Raw genomic sequence first — 21,375 nt, 5'->3', positions numbered from 1 at the left:
AGAACTCCTTAGGTAGGGGGGAAAGGACTTGTGGATTGCACAGTATGTACAAACAAATGGTTACTCTCATACTTTGCTATTCTGAACCTGAACAGAGTTATTTGATTTTATCGTTGTGTATGTGTCATGCTGTCTGTGATATGGACCTTGAGTCTGAAATAAAGATTGAATTGAATTGAATTATTTGTATGTTACTTGAAATGAATAGCAGGTGAACAGAGAGGTGCAGCATGCCTATCCAGTATATGTTCAGTGACCACTGGTGTAATCTGTTTTATAGTTGATTCATAATATGCCCACTTTGCTAAGTCTACCAATGTAGCCTTACCTAAAAAAAAAGCCAAGTCTGCCTTGGGCCATGTTATCTGCTGAGATGTTGGTGAAGTATGCTACATTGTAACTGCACTGATGGAGTGGAACTGTGATACATTGCCATCCATAGTGGGGGTAGTGTTGTAAAATTGTAAAAAATGTCTCCTTTAAGAGGAGTCTGTGACAATAGAATTTGGTTGGGGTGAGAGAAGGATGCTGGGAGAGAGATGGGTTATTGTATGTTGTATGTATTGTGTATTATGTATGTATGTATGTATGTTGTGTGCATTTGTCTATAGTAAGTTGAGGAAGTGAAGTGAACTTGAAACGTGTTTGATGTTGCTGGAGTTATAATAAACTAACAGTGCCTGAAGAAAAGAGACCGTTCATTCACCATTGTGCAACAGGGAAATAGTAATAAAAGATACAAGTGGGTTCTACCCCAAAGTTAATAGGCGGAGACCGACGCAAGTATTAATTTCGGCTGTGGAATTGAACTTGATTCAGTTCCCCCTTAGTCTGGAGACTAAGACAGGAAAGGTTACACTGGTTTTATATTTGCCAATGTTGTATATTTGTTCTGTATTATATTTGATCATTGATTTGAATCCCTTTGACTATTTGGAGTTTGGATTTTGTGTGTGAGCTGACTTTGAATATGTATACATTTGTGATTTTTTTTTCTTTTTGTAAGTCCACACAAGTGTGTTTTGATTTGTTGTAAACAAAAGCCGAAAATAAACCATTCAATGAACAACTATTGTATTTTTTCTTTACAATACAGATCTTAGTTTAGTACATTTTAGATTAATAGAATATAGTTATTTTGAGGTTATAGTTTAATAGGGCTTCCGGAGGGCTAAGTGAGGGCTGCTTATTCATAGCCCCAAGTGGGCCAATGCGGGGCCACTGTAGGCATGTGAGGGCTAAGTGAGGGCTGCCCATGCAGGGCCAGCACTTAGGGGCCCACACTTTGCCAATGAGCAAGCCCCCTGGGGCCCTGTGTGGGCAGCCCACGGTGGGCCCTTAAGCCAGCCCTAAGTGGGCCCTTACGGGCCCCGTGCAGGCTCGCTTGCAGGGAGTGTCACACATTATGAATTAGCACAACACTTTGTGCCAGTAGCTTAGCCTGGTAAACCATCCGGGTCGCGTGAATTACGCGACTGGGATAGTTTACCATGCAAGCTACATGAACAAGGGAAAATTGTTAAGTACACACCGGGAGTATTTATTTCATGCACTTAATTAGTATACATGAATATTATGCAATGATAGAGCGGTTATAGAGAGGTTGTGAATAAAATCATCAACCTGTATGAAAGAGGCATCACCAACTTAAGAAGTTGTTACACTCCCGGTGTGTAAGGTCTTTAAATCTACTGTATAAAGGCACACAATCCATAAAGTACCCATGAATGTCACATCACATTACAAGGTAATTACACTGTATCCAATGGAATTTACAATTTAAACGCCTACATTGTAAGTCGTTACTACTGTTTGTAGTTAGACTGTAAGTAGTAACTTTGCACCATTATGCTATAAATGTTTTTTGATACATTATTTCACTTACTTATTGTACAGTTACTGTCAGCATATTTACACTCATACTGTATCTGTACTAAAGTCCTTTAATGCAAGCTTTCAGTATAGTCTATAGTCTAATTATTTTTCAAAGCAACTGCTGTATCTGCCCATTTCAAATGTTAAACTTCAACAGCAACATTAAACAACAGTCACTGCAGTTCAATGATCTGCTTTCTCTTGGTCAGTTTAAAGGAGTAGTTCACCCAAAAAATTACATACAAATGTAGTCTCTGGTAGGCGACTCAATTGAGTCTCCTACTGAGTCTGCTACTGACCGATGAGCCGGTCATATTGGTTCAGGAATGCGACAAAAACAAAAAGAAATCCATCAATTCAAAGCTTCATGGGGAGTGTAATTGATAGAAAATAAGTCATTTTTTGGGTGAACTACTTCTTTAACATTAAGATGAATCTGGAAATTATCTAGTTTGATTTTGATCTAATATTATTATTTATCAACATTTGATCTGTCAAACTAAAGGTTTATGTACTGTGAGAAGAGAGGTCATTGATATTGCACATAATAAAACAGAACAAAAACAAGTTAACTAACAAAGCTACAGTACTGTACCTGTTATTACTGTTAAGCTATCAAATAGCGAGAATTAGATGATTATAACTATTAGATTAATAGTTAATAATTATTTGACTTACCAGTTGGCAGGATGGTGAGAGCGATGGGTTTGCCAAAGGTTAATGCATCACAGTGTTATGCTGCTGTACAAAAACCTTTGTTTGATAAAATGAAAATTAAATGATCCATTCTTTGTAATAAAACATTTAAACACAACATAACTGTACTGTGACATACAACAACACACTCAACACACTATAAGGAGTTGTTCCATAAAGAACACAGTCAATATGTTTACTTATAAGAATAAATGACAGAGCTGGTTGCTTCTCTAACTTTCAGTTTAATGATGTTCTGTCATACTGATGTGTCACAAACACTCACCCACACTGAAGAGATGTTTATTTGTGATGAGATAGCAGATCCAGATGATGTGTGTAAGGAATTCTGACAGTATCATAGTTTTTGTGTTGGTCGTTCTCTATTCTCAGTCACTGTGGGAACCCAACCCACACTGTGACAAAACCCTGTACAGAAACCTCCTGCTCACATGGAGTCATGTTACTCACACAAGTTAGAAGAATGGCTCTAAACTTAACCTCAGTGGATTTGGCCCAAAACATAACCACTCTGTGGGGGTACATGCCTAAACTTAAAGGAGTAGTTCACCCAAAAAGTATGTATTTTCTATCAATTATACACCCCAGCAGAGTCTTTGGTAGGAGACTCAATTGAGTCTCCTACTGACCAGCCACCCGGGAATTTAATTATTGGCCCAGGAATGTGACAACAACTAAACAATCTCCATGAATTCAAGGCTTCATTGGGTGTATAATTGATAGAAAATAAGTAATGTATTGGGTAAACTACTCCTTTAACCTCTGAAAAGCCTATGCTAAACCAAAACATTAGGCCCTAAACGTAACCTCAATGGTTTTGGCCTTAAACACAAACTAGTTGACCTTTGGAAAGATTTGGCCTTGATTTGGCCTTTACTCATATGGAGGTCTTCAGTAGGTGTCAAAATAACTCTGTTGAGATAATACTGTTGGTCTTTTTTCTTTCTTTTTTTCCCCTCATATTTTTCATGCAGCAAACTGATTAAATATCGATTATATATCTTTTGGACACTGGCCTTTGAAAATGTATAGATCTCAATATGGAATTAAAGAGTTTATTTTCGATTTGAAAACCTACCTGACAGTTAAAGTTAAAGTTCCATAAAATATAACACATTTTACAAATATACACACATGAACTGGATTCTAATTAATTAATTATTATTTGTGTATTATTATGTGTAGGCCTATTATTATGTTTTGTGTGTTTTTTTTTATTATTATTACACCATTAGACAGAAAGTAAGTAATAAAGAAAGAACGATGAGGTTTTTGTACGAGTGTGTAATAGTTTGAGTCACTGTGGTCGTGTATATCTCACACTGTGAAATCCTTCATGACAAAAACTAAACAGTTTCTTCTAGTGGAGACACACTAACATCTGATAATATCTGATGGAGGTTTGTGGTATGTGAATAAAACCACTTACAGTTTGTTGAGGGGGAGGGGAACACCATATGAATTGAAGATTGATTTCCGTCTCTATAGTGAGTAACACATTTTTAATCCATAAGGATCCACAATGACACAATGTGCCATCTGTGTGTTTATGGACAAATACTTTGTGGTTACGTGGAGATGTTAGGGAATTATTTGATCTTACATTTTGTACTGCGATCATTCACTCACTTGTAAAAACAGACATTTATATAATATGTAATAATAGTTGTAATATCTCCGCCGTTGTGTTTTTGCCTCATTTGTCAGTCTGTCAATCTGTCCAGCCCTAATCTTGCAAACTATTAGACTGATCAGCAAATGTTCTCGTCAGTATGCCAAGAAAGTCCCTCCAGACCAGGGGTATCGAACTCATTTTGGGGTCTGGAACGCATTGGTCAAAAAGTGACTTGATGTGGGCACGCGGACACACATGCACGTTCATGATTGATAATACAAAATAATCATATTTGAACTGGGGACCTCCCACCCTGATTCCACAGATAAATATTGCGAAAATAGCCGATCTACAAGCTCACCATGCGCGTTGTGAGCTTGTAGATCGGCTATTTTCACAATTTTTGCCTCTTTCTTATATTATTTGAAAATTTGGCCAATGTTTGACCAGCTTTTATTGTATAGTTTGTCGATTACGTTTGATGCAGTAATGCAGTATTTGTTTTAATTTGATTTAAACTTTTCTTAGTTATTAAAAAGGTCTTAAAAGTCCTTACATTGTCACTTCACTGTCATCTGGGGACCCCCCAAAATCATGTGGGGACCCCCCTGGGGGTCCTGACCCACAGGTTGAGAACCACAAATCACTTGCTGCTTCCAGACACCTGACATCTCTTTGCTTTAACCCACTTGTCGATGTCAGCGCGCGGCGCGTGTGCATGTGATGACACTAAAGTCTCACTCCTAGATTTTCCTGAAACTTGGCAGCCCTGATGATACACTATTGTAATCCGTTCATTATTTCCTGCCAAATGGATTAATGAAACTGAACGGAACTGAATGGCATCGCGCATGACGTGCAGCACAAATAATTCTTTGAATAGACTATTATATACTGTAAACACAATTGACACAAGGAATTGACACTCTCACTTCTGCTGATTATAGGAAAATTAGAATCATAGAGATTTTTTGAGAATTAGGAGAGAGGGAGCCTCTGAATGTTTTGCCGTTGTGCGCCCGGCTCGACTCCCGACTTGTCCATTGCAGGCCGCTATGCCAAACAAATGTGGCATAGCGGATGGTTTTAAAATCCGCTATGTGCTTTCTCAAATATCTGTGGGCAAGATAGAAATTTTAGGGATAATGGGTAAGGCTAAGAGGTAAGGCTTCGCCAAAGATAGGGCTCTGTAGTACCTGAGATAAGATACGAAAAGGTGCGTGAGCATAGCAACAGATGTATACTGTGCATGATATACTATGGATGTTAGTTAAGGTGCTATAAAACACAAAACAGACAAATGTTAGTGTGTTGTACAGTACTTAATGGGATTAAGATGCAGAATGTCAGCGCGTGTCAACCGCATAATAAAAAAAAACACTGGTATAATCCGCAAGTAGGTCCATGAGGAAGAGCAAAGAAAAAGTCCAAGTCACTTGTAACTGGTATAATGGAAGAACAAAGATCTGAGACCTGAACAAGGCTCATACCTTGTTCAGCAGTCTGACGGCAGCCGGGTGGAAGCTGTTCATGAACCTGGTGGTCCTGCTCTTGATACTGCGGTAGGCCCCCTTGCCTGGTCGTTGTAAAGGTTTGAACAGTTTGTGACTTTGTGCTTGTCCTTGATGATGCGCTTGGCTTTGACTACACACTGCTTTTACAGTTTCTGGAGTGCAGGGAGCTCGCCTCCCATTATGCGCTCACACCACACGCTGTAGGTTTATCTTTTCTCAGGCAGTACAGTTTCCGTACCAGGCCGTAACACAGCCTGATAGAACGCCTTCAACTGAGCTGTTGTAGTACAGCCTGAGGATGCAGTGTCCTACTCGATGTGTACTCCGAGACATCTGAACTCGCTGACCCTTTCCACTGCAGCGCCATCGACGAGGATGGGCACATGATCTCTCCGCAGCCTCCTGAAGTCCATGATCAGCTCCTTGGTCTTGTCGAAGTTAAGGGGCGGGGTTGTTCTCCCAGCCTCACATTTGTTGTTGATCTCATCTATAGTCAGACTTGTCATTGTTGTCTCCGCCAGGCCGAAAGGCATGGCGAGAGTACATTATGTTTTGCACCCTGTCCGTCCGTCCGTCCGTCCGTGTGTCCGTCCGTCCGTCCGTGTGTGTGTGTGTGTGTGTGTGTGTGTCCGTCCGTCCGTCTGTGAACAGCTAATATCCCGCACCGTTGGCTTGATCTCAGTGAGACATTTTCAAATCAGCCTCATGGTGGCGCTATAACAGGCCGATTCATGTTTTTACTAGGGGTGTGCCGATACACTAATTTCACCAAACGATACGATACGATATTTGGCTCACAACTTCGATACGATATCGATACGATACGCACTTTTTTTATTATGAAAATATATGGGGGAGGAAAAAACTAAATGCAAACAAATAATTCTATTTTTGCATTATTCAGACATGCAAACTTGTAGCTTTTCAGCTACAATAGCCCTTTTCAATCCAAATAGGGCAATAGTGTGACACCTGACCCGAAAAAAAAAAACATGTTGTCACCCTTTTCACCTCGGGGCTGTTTGCATGCCTGATTATAATGATTGTAAAAAAAAAAATGAAAAAAAAAAGTTTTGAATTTTTTTATTTTTTTTTTCAAAACGATATTTTTTTTTTCCAAAACGATACATATCGTCACGAAAACGTATCGCGATATATCGTGGGACGATATATCGGCACACCCCTAGTTTTTACCTATAACTGCACCGATCTGTGTAAAACTCTGTAAAACTCCCTAGAGGTCAAGGAAAAACATTTTTCACGTCTGCCTTTTATAGCGCCACCAGGAGGCCAACTTATGTAAAACAAATTTCTTTATATTACTCATTCCGATTTTATCCAAAATTCACGCAAATCGGTACACATGATCTCTATAGTCATGTGATCAAGGCGAATTTGTTTGATTTTTCATATTCCATCCTGATTGGCTAAGATTGACATTAGTGGGGTGCCAGGACACTCAGTCATTTCAAATTCTTGTGAAAGTTAATTTTTCACTTCTAATTTGTAGATAATGGTCTATAGAACAATTTGGCTTGAAGATATATGAACCAGATTGAACAAAAAAAAAATGTTTTTGCCCCATTTCCAAAATGGCCAAAATCGGAATTATGATGTTTTGATAAATGTCTTAATTTGCTGTGTGGTATTTTTTTTTATTGCTATGTCAAGTCAATACTGTGTGAGGAATCAACTGGAGTTAAAATATTGATGTTTTGAATATTCTGGTATGGGAAAAAATAAAGATGGCTGCCATTTACATCGAATTACTTCAAATTGCACCTAAGTTCTATTAGCCATGGACAGTCAGTAATTTCAAGTTGTTGTGAAAGTTTAGTTTTCACTTCTAATTTGAAGATAAGGGTCTATAGAACAATTTTAGTTTGAGTGTCAAGAAACCAGATTGTTTTTTTATTATTACTCTCCGCCAGGAGAGTATTGTTTTCACCGCGTTTTCACTTTCTAAACATGACACACCGATTGGTCAAGCCTCACGTGACACGTGAAATACTGTGATCTGATTGGCTAGTGACGCATAGTGGCCTATATATACATGGCATGTCAAAGTGAGGTAAGACAGGAACCAGGTAAGACACGAAATGGCTGCATGGCTGATACATAATTGGCAGTGGGAGTCGGCTGAGCCGTCACGGATGCACCATCACATCCTAGACCCTGGGGATGGAGTCCAAGGAGAACACCTACGGTTCAGCAGTGTCCAGTGGACACTGCTGAACCGCCTCCGTACTGGGGTAGGCCGGTTCAAGTCGCCCATGAAGAAGTGGGGCCTGACAGACAGCGCAGTATGCGAGTGTGGCGAGCCTGAGCAGACTGCCGACCACATCATCACCACCTGTCCTCTGTACAGACCTCCTTCAGAGGACGGCCTCTTCCAAGTGGGACCAGAGACATTGGCGTGGCTTTGCGACACTGAGCTGGACATATGACGATGATACACGAAAGAAGAAGAAGAAAGGCAGATAGGACAGATAGGACACTTATATAGACAGGAGGGATATGACACTTACACAGACAGGACGGATAGGACACTTACAGTATACAGACAGGACGGATAGGACACTTATACAGACAGGACGGATAGGACACTTATATAGACAGGACGGATAGGACACTTATACAGACAGGACGGATAGGACACTTACACAGACAGGACGGATAGGACACTTACATAGACAGGAGGGATATGACACTTACACAGACAGGACGGACACTTACACAGACAGGAGGGATAGGACACTTACACAGACAGGAGGGATAGGACACTTACACAGACAGGACGGATAGGACACTTATACAGACAGGACGGATAGGACACTTACACAGACAGGACGGATAGGACACTTACATCGACAGGACGGATAGGACACTTATACAGACAGGACGGATCGGACACTTATACAGACAGGATGGATAGGACAGTTAGAACATAAGAATTAGAACATTCCCAACATTCCCAACACAAGTCTGGTAAGAGTGAGGTAAGACCGGAACAATCACGAAATGGTTGAGAAATGGCGGATACTGTAACAATTGGATAGGACACTTACACGGACAGGACGGATAGGACACTTACACAGACAGGACGGATAGGACACTTACATAGACAGGACGGATAGGACACTTATACAGACAGGAGGGATAGGACACTTATACAGACAGGACGGATAGGACACTTATACAGATAGAACATTCCCAACATTCCCAACACAAGTCTTCTGGCGGAGAGTTGTGCTCCGAGGAGCACTTTTTCTAGTTTTAGTTTTTTTTTACCGATCTTCCAAAATGGCAACAATCGAAATGAGTCTACATGTAGGTCAGATTTCCAAAAATCTTAACCCTGAAAGCAAATTGTGTTCATTTATGGCATACATGGTTTTAGGGGTAATAAGGGGTGCTGGATCCAAATCTGTGCCCAACTTTTGACTAAACCAGGTATAAACTGGATTGCATTTTGCTTTATTGGGTTTTCATATGGGGAATACAATGCCATATTTAGAGATCAAATGTGAGGAAAGTGCTTATATTGGGTAAATTGTCATTTATTGTGAATAGGTTTTCCAACCAACTTTATCCCATGACTTTATGACATATCTGCTGTACAATAAGTACTTACAATATATGGATTTGAAAAGCTCCTGACCTGGGGATTGAGCTGGGCCATCAGGTGTATAGGGAAGATGGGCTACTCAGTGCGGATACAGTGAAGAGACATGGCCTATTATGGGCCAGGGTGTGAAGGTTGGTGCAAAGCTATCAGAACCCACTATTTTTCAAAATAAGTTAATATGTGACGTTCACAAAATTAGAAGTACAATGTTTTCCAGATATAAAGAGCAATGGTGTAGTAATATATGGTATAAGCCCAAATTACGAACCTATTGTCTCATAAAAGACAGGTACATTGTAGAACCGTATGTGAAGTATAATTTAAGCAAAAGACAACGATCTCTATGTGCACAAATACGTTCAGGAACACTACCATTAGCTCTGGAGACTGGCAGGTTTAATGCCACTCCAGAGGAAGAGAGATATTGTCTGTTTTGTGAACTTGAGGACATTGAAAATGAGGTACACTTTTTTTTTTATTGCTCAAAGTATGATGATATAAGAGAGGTATTTGTTAGTAAGATGTCTTCTATTTGTGGAAATTTCCTTGAGTTAGATGATTATGAAAAATGTGAGATATGTTTTGTTAAAGGAGCTTTTGTTGTTGCAGATTTTATTTGTCAAGCTTGGGAGAGAAGACAGAACAGTCTGTATAATTCTGAGGTATAATTCTGAGATGTAATTGAATGTACTACGTGAATACATTGTAAAACATGTTATAAATGTAAAATGGTGTCTTATCTATGTGGATGAGTGTAACAGGGCTATGGAGCCCCTCAGGTGGGTAGAGAGGGTATGGAGTGGGTGGTGGGTTTGGAGGTAATAGGAGGTCTGGTTTATGAGTTTAGTGAGTCTAGGATGCCCCTCAGGTGGGTAAAGGGGAGGGGGTCACTGGATAGATCCCTGGGCACTTGGCGCATGGAAGATCAAAGTTATGGGGACCAAGAAAGCACTCCATTGGCTGATTCCCTTTCCCATCTCATAACAGCTGCCAAATAAATAATCTGTAGAGTGGGGCACTTGTGAGCCCAGGAGGAGTGCTCATAGCCCGTTAGAGAGAGTGTTGATATGTGAGTCGGTTGCTGGTGATGGTGGTTCTACGAACTCCATGTCACCACATGGCTATGCGTACGGCCGACAGGGGTGTCCCTATGTCGGTATGGATCACTGGATACGTTCCTCCCAAGTGGACCTCCATGCTGATCTGCTGGCTCTTCCTATGCCCAAGATAGGTGCTCGTGGGCAGACATAGGTAATAATAATAATAATAATAATAATACATCAGACTTATATAGCGCTTTTCTGGTACCCAAAGTCGCTTTACAAAACAGCTTAAAAACAATTTTATTAGGAGCAAAAAGAAAACGAAGAAAAGAAAACATTAAAAGGCTAAAACAAAAGGCTAAGACTTGTCATAGAGGACGAAAGTGAGGTTTGGTTAGGTCTGGGCAGGGAAGGCGAGTCTAAAGAGGTGGGTTTTGAGGGAGGCTTTGAAAACGGCAAGAGTGGGGGCAGCTTTGATGTGGGATGGGAGTGGATTCCAAAGGGTGGGGGCCGCAACTGAAAATGCCCTGTCACCCCAGGTGCGATTTTTTATTTTTTTGGGGAAGTCCAGGAGGTTTGCGTCGCCAGACCTGAGGGAGCGGGAGGGTGTGTGGCGTTGGAGGAGGTCAGAGAGGTAGCAGGGGGCCAGGTTATTGAGGGCTTTGTAGGTGGTGATGAGTATTTTGAAGTCTATTCTATGTTTTACTGGGAGCCAATGAAGGTCATGGAGTAAAGGTAGCGATGCAGGTCAGTCCCCAGTGGTGTCAGGCAGACAAGGATATCCCTATGTCAGACTGTCTCACAGGAGAGTCTGGTTGTTTCGAAGTAATATTACCAGTGGTCATCAGTGACTTATCATTATGGCATGGGCTGTAACAGGTGAATACAGAAAGCAATGCTTGTCTGTCCGATAGCAGCAGGGACATGGCCCCTTGTGGGCCTGGAGGTTGGTTACACTAGGATCATATGGAGAGAATGGAGCACAGAGCATCATGGACTGTTCACCTTTCCCCTATAGCTGTTAAAAAGCTCCAGATAAAAAGCAACAAGCAAAGGTAAACCCTATCCCTGCTACACTCCGCCTCTACCCGTTCCTAGACACCCAGTAGACACTGTATGTTATGACAGTTCTGCACTGATCTCCACACCCTCTCCATGCCCATAAGGGGCCATGCCTCTTCCTCTCACTGTATCCCCACTGATGAGCCCATCTAACTTATACCCTTAATGGCCCTGCTCAGCCCTCGAATCTGGAGCTTATCAAAACTGTACAGGGGAGAAGGGGGACAACCCAGGACTCCCTGGACTTCCAGCTGTCACGGGTTCCCTTAGGCCTAATTTGTTCCAAATTGTTTGTAATATCCCCTATAAATGACAATTTTCCCAATATACGTTTTAAACACGTGCCTCACATTTGATCTCAAATCAGAATATGGTATTGGATTCCCCATATGAAAACCTAAAAAGCTAAATTCAATCAAGTTTCTGCCTTGTGTAGTCAAAAATATGTTTTGCGTAATATATTTCAGCATAGTGGTGGCCGCCATCTTTAAATGGTCAATTTTGAGCTGGGCATACAGCAGATTTGGATTTAGCACCTCTTAATACGCCAAAAAAACATGTATGCCATAAATTAATAGAAATCCTGCCTACAGTATATTGAAAGACATTTAACATGCTGTTCTGGAATGATTTATCTTAAAATGGAAAGTAATACTACTACTAATAATAATGATAATAATCTACATAGCAAGACACTGTAATGTTAGTTATTCAAGTAGATAGATGGGTAGTGGAGACAAAAATGGAAATTAATGCTATTCCGACACATACGTTAGCGCATAGACCTCTTGTGACAATTCTTGTGGAAATGTGCAGATAGCAGAAGAAATATTGCTTTTTTGGGAAATATGTGTGAAGTAACAGTTGCTACTCCTGATCCTGAATCCATAGATACCTCATTATGTTCATATTGGATAATCCAATCAAAAGTTATAACAGTTCCCATATTTTTCTATGGCTGGTGTGGGGTTGGGAACCGCTGACACCCCCTAGAGGCCATTTTCTTTATCTAAATGCTTGACACACGAACAAGAAATGTTCTATAGACCCTTAACTTCAATTTAGTAGTGAAAACGAACATCAATTTGAAATTAAAACGACAAATTACCCATACTCGGTCCCCTACTATATCTATTTTTGACGATATGCGCCAATACTGGAAAATGAAAATGATTCTATGGGTAATATGCTTGAAGTACCAAATGCTACTCCTGATCCTGTATCCATACATATCTCATATGTTCAGATCGGATAATCCAATCAAAAGTTACAACAGTTAACATATTTAGCTAGGGCTGGCATCTGCCGGCGCCCCCTAGAGGCCAATTCTTTATCTGGGTGAAAATATCTTCGACCAGAATTGTTTTATAGACCCTTACCTTCAAATTAGTAGTGAAAACGAAACTTTCACAAAAATCGGAAATGAAAATTAAAAATTGCATTGACACGGAACCCCACTACATCTAAAGTTTGCAGTAGTGGCTTGTTTTGAACAAAATGCCGCGAATCATGAACGCAGCGTCCGATTGCGATCAAACTTTGCACGCATTTTCTTTCTTTTTTATAACGTGATTTTGAAACCTTTATTTTTTCACCCGGTGCCAATTTTCAGTGATCCTGGGCGCTACACTCCCCTCACCAGCCTAGGGAGGCCAGGGCAGAGCTCATGCCTCCTTCAATGCATGAGAGCCAACTGACCTTCTTGTCACCTGACAGGGGGGAGTTTCCCTGGTTGGACGTAACGCGTGGAAGGAACACGTTATTCCAACCAGTTCCCTTCCCCTCCATCAGGCGCCCCGGCTGTCATGGGGGAGGCGGTATAGCGACCAGGATTACAACATGCTTTCAGGACCCGACCTGAACCCATCACGTCCCGCTGCCTTCTGGATGTTGACCCGTATGAAGGCTGTGCACACGTCGACCTCCGAAATGTTTAGAGGCTTCTAAAGTTTGTGGAGGGGCCAATTTGACCAAAAAATCACAAAATCATGAACTCATGAATTCCAATCTGCCCCATATTCAGGGGATTCTAAAGTAAACAATGCAAAGCCAAAAGCTATTTCACTTAGTGGGTCACCATTTTAAAGGGAAATAAACAGGCTTTTCAACGGTAGGGAGACCAAGGACAAAAGTAACACTTTTTGTATTTGCCCTCATAATTCACAGATTACTTGAAATATTCTAGTCATCTTTTGCTATAAGAAACATATGTATGTGCCCTAATTAATAATACAATTTTTAAGCTTTCACTAATAAGGACATGACTAAAATATTAATTTGAATGCAATGAGTCACAGTGTTACAATTGCCCCTGTGACGGGGCAGTTGTAACAGTGGTTGGGGGCAATTGTAACACTGTAAAAATAAGTCATATTAACATACTTTATCTCAAATAAAAGCACATCACTAAGTAATATGTATTTTTTTAAATTTAACATTTTTACTTACGAATGTTTTATATAACATTATTTTACGTTCAATGAATATTTATCATTCACACCCACATCCACTTTTCACCACCCTTTTCTTGTACATGTGTGTGGTTCTGATGACAAAGGAAATAAAAGCATTCACATTATGACTTAACCCAACAATCATCAGTTTAGAATAATCAGAAATAGGCTACATAATATTAATACAACTCAAACAACATTTGCATAAACAAATAGCAAAGTGATCAAAGACATGTTATATAAATGCACCATTTACCATTTTACATGTAACACAATTACTTACAATTAGTTGCACGCACACTAGGTAACAAAAAATGTCCAGGGGGGAAAACAAACACAACTTCAACTACTGAGATGCTTCTCCAACAGAGGACTAACATAGAATGATGCAACCTATTCATACAGCAGGCTCTAATCAGGCATCGGCACTGATCAAACAGAAGGCCTAATTGACCACACCTGGTCTGTGGGTCATGGTGACATGAGTAGGGCATTAGGCACTGATCAGACAGGAGGATTAATTGACCACACCTGGCCTGTGGGTCACGGTGACATGAGTAGGACATGGTGACATCAGCCAATTAAGAATGCCTGAACATGCCACAACATAAAATAATTAACAAATACAGTCTGAGGGCAATGATTACTGGCCTTTTGTACACTAGCCATGGGACTTTACTTTTCCCTGCAGATCTACCATAGGTCTAATCATGTACAATGTTTTATATTATGTTGCACCTCATGTGGAGTGTGACATTCTGTGTGTGTGACATTCTGTGTGTGTGTGTGTGTGTGTGTGTGTGTGTGTGTGTGTGTGTGTGTGTGTGTGTGTGTATGCGTGCATGCGTGTGTGCATGTCTACTCTATTTCAGTGATTCCCCAAAAATCATGTCGGTAACATGATTTTTTGGGGGTCCCCAGGTGACAGTGAAGTGACAATTTAATACCTAAAAAAAGAGAGGAAGAAAATACAAACAGTAATCAACAAAAGCAATCAACAAACCAAAAGCTGGTGAAACATTGGCCAAATTGTCAAATAATATAAGAAAGAGGCAAAAGTTTTGAAAATGCCTAGCGTTGAGAGGCGTTGTAAGCTTGTAGATCTGATATTTTCACAATATTTATCTGTGGAACCGAGTCAAACAAAATGTATTGCCTCAACTTCTACAATTCCAAGTGCTTGTCAGGGTGGGGCGTCCCCAGTTCAAATATGGCTATTTTGGGTGGTCACAGCCTGAAAAGGTTGAGAACCACTGGTCTATTTGATGAATGTGTGCTGGTATTCAGACGGTCACTTGGGTCGTAAAAGCGACTGGCAGCACACAAAAATAGCAGTGAGTTTATCGCAATTAAACAAATGAGCTTTAATAGCCCCAATAAGAAGCCATATACGTATGTACTTTATAGAAACGTGTTCAACAACAGTACTCTAGGCACAGGTTTGACGGAGAAGGGAAAAAAGGTTTTCTCTTTTCATACAGTAGGTCCTAGCTCTATGTCTAATTCTCTTGTGTATTTGTGTTTCCTCCCACAGTGGATCTTTAGCAGGTGTAAACACTGTGGCTTTGATCAACAATAAATCAGCAGAGTTCATCTGTGTTTTCATCCCCACTTCCCTTCTCTTTGTAGAATAGACAGATATGTGTGTTCAGGTTTTAATACAGTCTCTATTAGTCTTTGTATCACTGTGTATCTAAAGCACAGTAGTACAGAGCTGTGTCTGCCAGTGTTACGTCTGTTATGGTGAGTTCAGTTGATGATGTGGAGGTTGTTGATTGATAACGATTAGCAGAAGTGTGGTCTACATTACTCCTTCTGGCTCCTTTATACAGCAGATACTGAGGTGCGTGGTTCTGATATTGACGGTACCAGTAAAGCCAAGGGTATTCTCTGTCTGTTTGATAGTTGCAGGACATAGTGACAGTTTGTCCTTCAGTAGAGGTCACCTCCAACACCTTAGGAGTCACTTCATCACCACATGTGGATCCTGAGGAAAACAAAAAATAACAATGTCACAAAGCAAAGTCATTGGCCTTTCATAACAAGTACAATGTTGAAGTAAAACTAGAACAGCACAAACTGTTATTTCAGAAGATTGTCCATAAAATAAATGTTCCATTTATAAAGCAAAGCTCTCGCCTATGTTGTCACCCCCCAAACTTAATCTAAATCATTGTGATAGTAGTATTGGGAGGTCAAAAAGAGTAATTAACATTATTCTGGGAAATAATTAGAAATACAGCTTGATTACTTGATGTCAATTATCCATATTCATATAAATATGAAACAATTATGTTGTGTCTAACATACCAAAGATAAGAACAGTGAGAATTATCCACAGCCAATGTTCCATCTCTACAATGAGGTTTACGTCAACAGAGAAACTAAATGATGATCAACATTCAGTCTGGGTTGTTCTCCTTATGCCAGTAGTTTTTAATGACACGAGCGCTTGTGCAATGTCTACTTGATAATACTGCCCTCTAGTGGATCTTAAGAGTTGAATTGTCTCCTTTACACTGTGGACAACAATAGAACATGCATAGGAACTCTTATCATTTACACTTTAGACATTTAGCTGCTTGTAAAGGGAATAGGAACTCACTGTTTTGTTCCAGGATACTTTAACAAGACATAAAACACTTGTTTTGGGGAGAAACAGCCTTGTAAAACAAACAATGTAAAGAGAGGGCAGTTAACTCCTACTTTATTTATATTGTATTGAAAAAGACAATAGGAAACGACAAGACAATAGGAAACCAACAACTACTAGGTCCTGGTAGGAGATAAAACAGGAGTTGGTCCTGATAGGATGCGCACACACACACACACACACACACACACACACACACACACACACACACACACACACACACACGAAAACATTCATACCACTGCCACAATGTAAGTCCTGTTTTATTACCCGTCAAAATGTTTGATTCATTTGTACATATTTGGTTGATTATTGGGCCTAATACATTATTTTAGATTAAAAAGGTAGATTAAACTGTTCAAACTTTGTGACTTTTGATGATGTGTCAGACTGTAGTTTTCTGATAATTGTTATATGATGAAGAGGTTGATGTTTAATTATGTGATATGACATACATGTGTTAAGTAGAGGGGGAAAAGCACATCTGTTAAATTCCTTCGTAATTATTTTTATTGTAAAATGTTAGATATAATACATCATGATCAACCTAACACACCATAGAAGTAGTAAATCGTCCAAATGTCCAAAACTGTTACTTTTCAGGATTAAAATAGTAAAAATAGCACAAATAGCAGATCTACGAGCTCATTTGCTGTAGGATGATCAAGTAGGGCAATCATTTACGAAAAAAAACATGAAAAGTTACAATTTTGAGACAAGGGGTTTCTGCCCAACAGCAAGTAAATATGTCCTCCACAAATGGTTTGATTTATCTACAGTATGAACCGGTAGTGACATCACAACATAAAATACAACTGATATGAAATGTACACATATGAAAAAAAGTCTCATAGAAAATGTGTAGAATTTTAGATTAAAAAAATTGAAACATATTTAATTAACTGTTGAATACTAATGTAAAAAGCTTCATAGCACCCTTAAGAGTGCAGCTCAAAGTGATGTTAATAAAATACAGTGTAAACACAAAATGAACAAAAAATGAAATGTTTAACTAATCAGCAGAGAACGCAGCATATTCAATCAAATCAAATCAGCATATTAAATGATAATTAAAAGCTATAAAGCTGTCTTATAAAATGCTATTAAAAGGATCCCTGGCTAGTAAGCCAAATATGCCATCATTATAATTGCCTTCTATAACTAAAATAAAAAATTCAAAACACATTACATATTTTATCTATTTTATACATAGATAAAAAATAGATATTTACTCAAGGGGGACACGAGTCGCAAGTTGATGATGTCATTTGTCCATGTGTGGTCCAGCCCTATGGAATTTATGGGATGCATATACATGCATATACTATTAAAATGTATTTAAAACATTGTTTTGATTAGCCATAGAAAGTACAGTATTACATAATTTTTTTATTAAGACATGCTAATAACATTTTTAGGGCTTGACCATACATGGAAAAATGACATCATCAACTTGCGACAGGCCCCCCTAGTAAAAGGGGGGCCTGTATTTATTTTTTAAAAAGAGTACAGTATTTTTAATTTATTTATTTTGTTATAGAGGACAATTATAATGTGTTAAGGCATTTTTGGCTTATTAGCCATGCAGGGATATTTTTAACAATATATAATTATTATGCAATTGAAAACATGAATAGAACAATGTTTACATGAATAACCATTCAACCATTGCAGCCATAGCAAGCAGCAGAGTGATGATGAGGATTCTGGAGTGATGAAGGTCTGCGGAGCAGCAACAGTCCACAGCTGAACATGAAGAACTTCATCATCATCAGAGAGTAGACCAGATACGCCAGCTTCACTGTACACAACATCTGAAACACTGACACGCGCACGCGCACGCACACACGCACGCAAACACACACACACACACACACACACACACACACACACACACACACACACACACACACACACACACACACACACACACACACACGTAGTTACTGAAATGTTAAGTAGTAACTAATGTCATCAGCATCATGTGAGGGTGTTATAATTTTTGAAACTTATAAAACCATTTATTTGTGAATAAAAAAATAACATAATAACAAAGACGACTCATGACTAACTCATGACTGTCAGGGCTTAAGTAGACAGGTCAACTTACAGTCAGTATTGTCCACCGATGCAGGCTGTGGAGGGGACGTAGTGACATTTACAGCTGTAGTAGCCACAGGTACAGCTGTAGTAGCCACAGGTACAGCTGTAGTAGCCACAGGCACAGATGAAGTAGTCCCTGGAATAGCAGGTACAGATGGGAATAATTCTGTTATTTATTCAGGGAAATGTGAAATCGCATACAGTTAATAACAATTTGCTGAATGGCACAGTGCTAGTTGTAAATACATAAATTAACAGAACAAATAAAATGCAGTAATATCCAGTGAAAACCATTTTCACTGGATATTACTGGAGAAGTGGGTGAAATTAGTTTTCGTGAAAGCTCCTTCATTTTATAGTTTTCAGAAAGGAAAATAATTGTGTTTGTGTGGGGTGGGGGCAGAGAGAGGGGGAACAAGGAGGACATTGGGGGGGGGGGGGGAATGTCAAAAGAGAAATCAAAGATATCTACATATTGTTGTAAAATACAAACAGGGCAACGCAGGCCTGATAAACCCAATCTGTCTTCTAGTAGTCGGCTTGGTTTTCCAAATACAGGGGAAGAGGGAGGGTTACGTGTGTTTGTCATTAATTAAACGTGTACATCATCAGTGAAATACGTCAAAACGTCGAATCCACATGCAGTGACAGATTAGGTTCATAATACTTGGAATCTCACCATTGATGGGAGAGCTCAGAGAAAAACTGTTCTGGGTCGTTATTGGCCAGTGAGACTTTACCAACTTTACTAGAGAGAGAGCAGTAACTTCATTACCTTGTTTGTGGACGGTTCCTCCTTCATGTTTGACGTTACAGTGGTATGTATACATGGCAGCCTGTTGTTGGTCCAGTAGAATGAGTCCAGTTGTCCGTCCAGGTTCTGTCAGCTCCATCCTCTCAGTGAATGGCACCTCCTCCATCTGGCCTCTGGGTGACTCTCTCCTCCATGACATCTGGACCACATCTGGAAACATGTCTGCTGCCAAACACAGCAACGCTCTCCTCCCTGTCACTGCATCTGGAGACGCTGTGTACACACTCACTGTGGGCTTCAACACTGCTTCATCTAGCAGCATGCACACACACACACACACACACACACACACACACACACACACACACACACACACACACACACACACACACACACACACACACACACACACACACACACACACACACACACACGTGGTTCTGAGAATTATAATATCAATGCAGTCAAGTCTCACATTAATTTCCTTTATATGACATTTTTTGTTGCAGTCTGTACCCTCTCTCGATGCTGAAATCCAAACAATAACATTGCAACTTCAGGTTTATTCATTATTTTTAAAGAATTATAAATATTTCATGTACGTCTGCGATCACGTGAGCTATACACAGATAGCTCACATGAGGTTAAATAGAACAAATACAGTTACATTTATTTCACCCTCTGCTTTACGCCTGTAAAATTATCAAAACAATTATTTCATTATAGCTAATATGTCATCAGATAAAATGTTGGTCAATTTAAAATATCAAACAAACATGCATCAAAGACCCTCAAAGTAATTAATGACCTGGTAAAAGACTTTAAGTGTAGGCCTATATCATTTTTCGTCTTTAAGACATTAATAAACTATATTGACTGTGAGAAAGTTTGTGCAGATTCTATTCATGTTTTAACTCAGTTTGTCCTTCATCTGGTTTTTATAGTGTAAAAAATATTTTAACAGGATCATAAAATGGAACAAATGCATATACAAATTTAGCACTATGAAACATTGTGACATTAATTATTTATATTTGTCAAATATACAGAGAATATTCATGTCAATTTCTGTGGTTTTATTAGGCTTATATTAAATTAACATATAAACCTTATATAAACCTTGAACTTAACATATCAACTTAATATGAACCTAATCTATAAACCTAATATAAACCTTAAGTATGTAGAATTTCCACAACTTATAAATACATAAATAATTCAATAAATAAATAAATCTCTTACTTGTAACATACAGTCTGGTAGCAGAGCCAAAGTCGTACACAGTGAAATATCCCATAACAAAAACCTATCTGGTTGTTGATTGTGTAATCACACAGCCAGCATCAAATATGGATTTAATGCTTCTCTGAGTTATAATAAATGCTCATGTTTTATGTACATTTGTCAGAGGAGAGGTGGCATCTTAGATCCCTCCTTTATCTAAAACAACTCAGGCAAGTGTTTAACCCAATGAAAATAATGACTACTAGCCTACTTCATCTCAACCTGAATAACATAACACTCATCATCATTATTATTATTATTGTCTCCGCCAGGCCGAAGGCATGGCGAGAGAGTATGTTTTACCCTCCGTCCGTCCGTGTGTGTGTCCGTGTGTCCGTGTGTCCGTCCGTCCTGTCCGTGTGTTACCACCAAATCTCCGGCACCGTTGGCCCGGTCGCTGCGAAACTGTGCACACACACTCCCTGGATGCCAATTCAGAACCTCTGCCTCAAATCTTTCACATGGACCTGTTATAGCTCCACCAGGAGGCCGATTTGTGCAAAACCCATTTTTTCACATTACTCCTACAGTTTTTAACCAAACGTCATGCAAATCGGTACACAGTATCTCTATAGTCATGTGATCAACTCTGATCTGTCCGATTTCCCATATTCCATCCTCATTGGTTAAGGTTGCCATCCAAAGTTTGCAGGATTGGTCCGTTTTGAACAAAC

The 21,375-nt window shown here is 39.5% G+C and overlaps 2 protein-coding genes across 2 annotated transcripts in view; both read right to left on the bottom strand.

Annotated features, from left to right (window-relative positions):
• Nucleotides 1–2,589, bottom strand: part of LOC311044723 (uncharacterized protein) — a 53,269-nt gene extending 50,680 nt beyond the window's left edge. Inside the window, exon 1 of the mRNA XM_084056476.1 lies at nucleotides 2,554–2,589. The gene's annotated coding sequence lies outside the window, so the exon portion shown is untranslated. The remainder of the gene's footprint in view (nucleotides 1–2,553) is intronic.
• Nucleotides 2,590–15,589: 13,000 nt separating this feature from the next.
• LOC311044885 (uncharacterized protein) lies at nucleotides 15,590–20,777 on the bottom strand (the record flags this gene model as incomplete). The annotated part of the gene is made up of 5 exons (XM_084056696.1): nucleotides 20,660–20,777; nucleotides 19,439–19,729; nucleotides 18,671–18,799; nucleotides 18,227–18,382; nucleotides 15,590–15,894 (listed from the first exon to the last, which is right to left on the bottom strand). The coding sequence occupies exons 1-5, from the start codon at nucleotides 20,712–20,714 to the stop codon at nucleotides 15,590–15,592; spliced, it is 936 nt and encodes a 311-aa protein (XP_083912822.1). The 5' UTR covers nucleotides 20,715–20,777.
• Between the last annotated feature and the right edge of the window lie 598 nt (nucleotides 20,778–21,375).

The sequence above is a fragment of the Gymnoscopelus microlampas genome (assembly GCF_963454915.1).
Source record: "Gymnoscopelus microlampas genome assembly, chromosome: 5".
NCBI classification, from domain to species: Eukaryota; Metazoa; Chordata; class Actinopteri; order Myctophiformes; family Myctophidae; genus Gymnoscopelus; species Gymnoscopelus microlampas.
The sequence above is the reverse complement of the archived record's forward strand: the minus strand, read 5'-3'. Positions and strand labels throughout refer to the sequence as shown.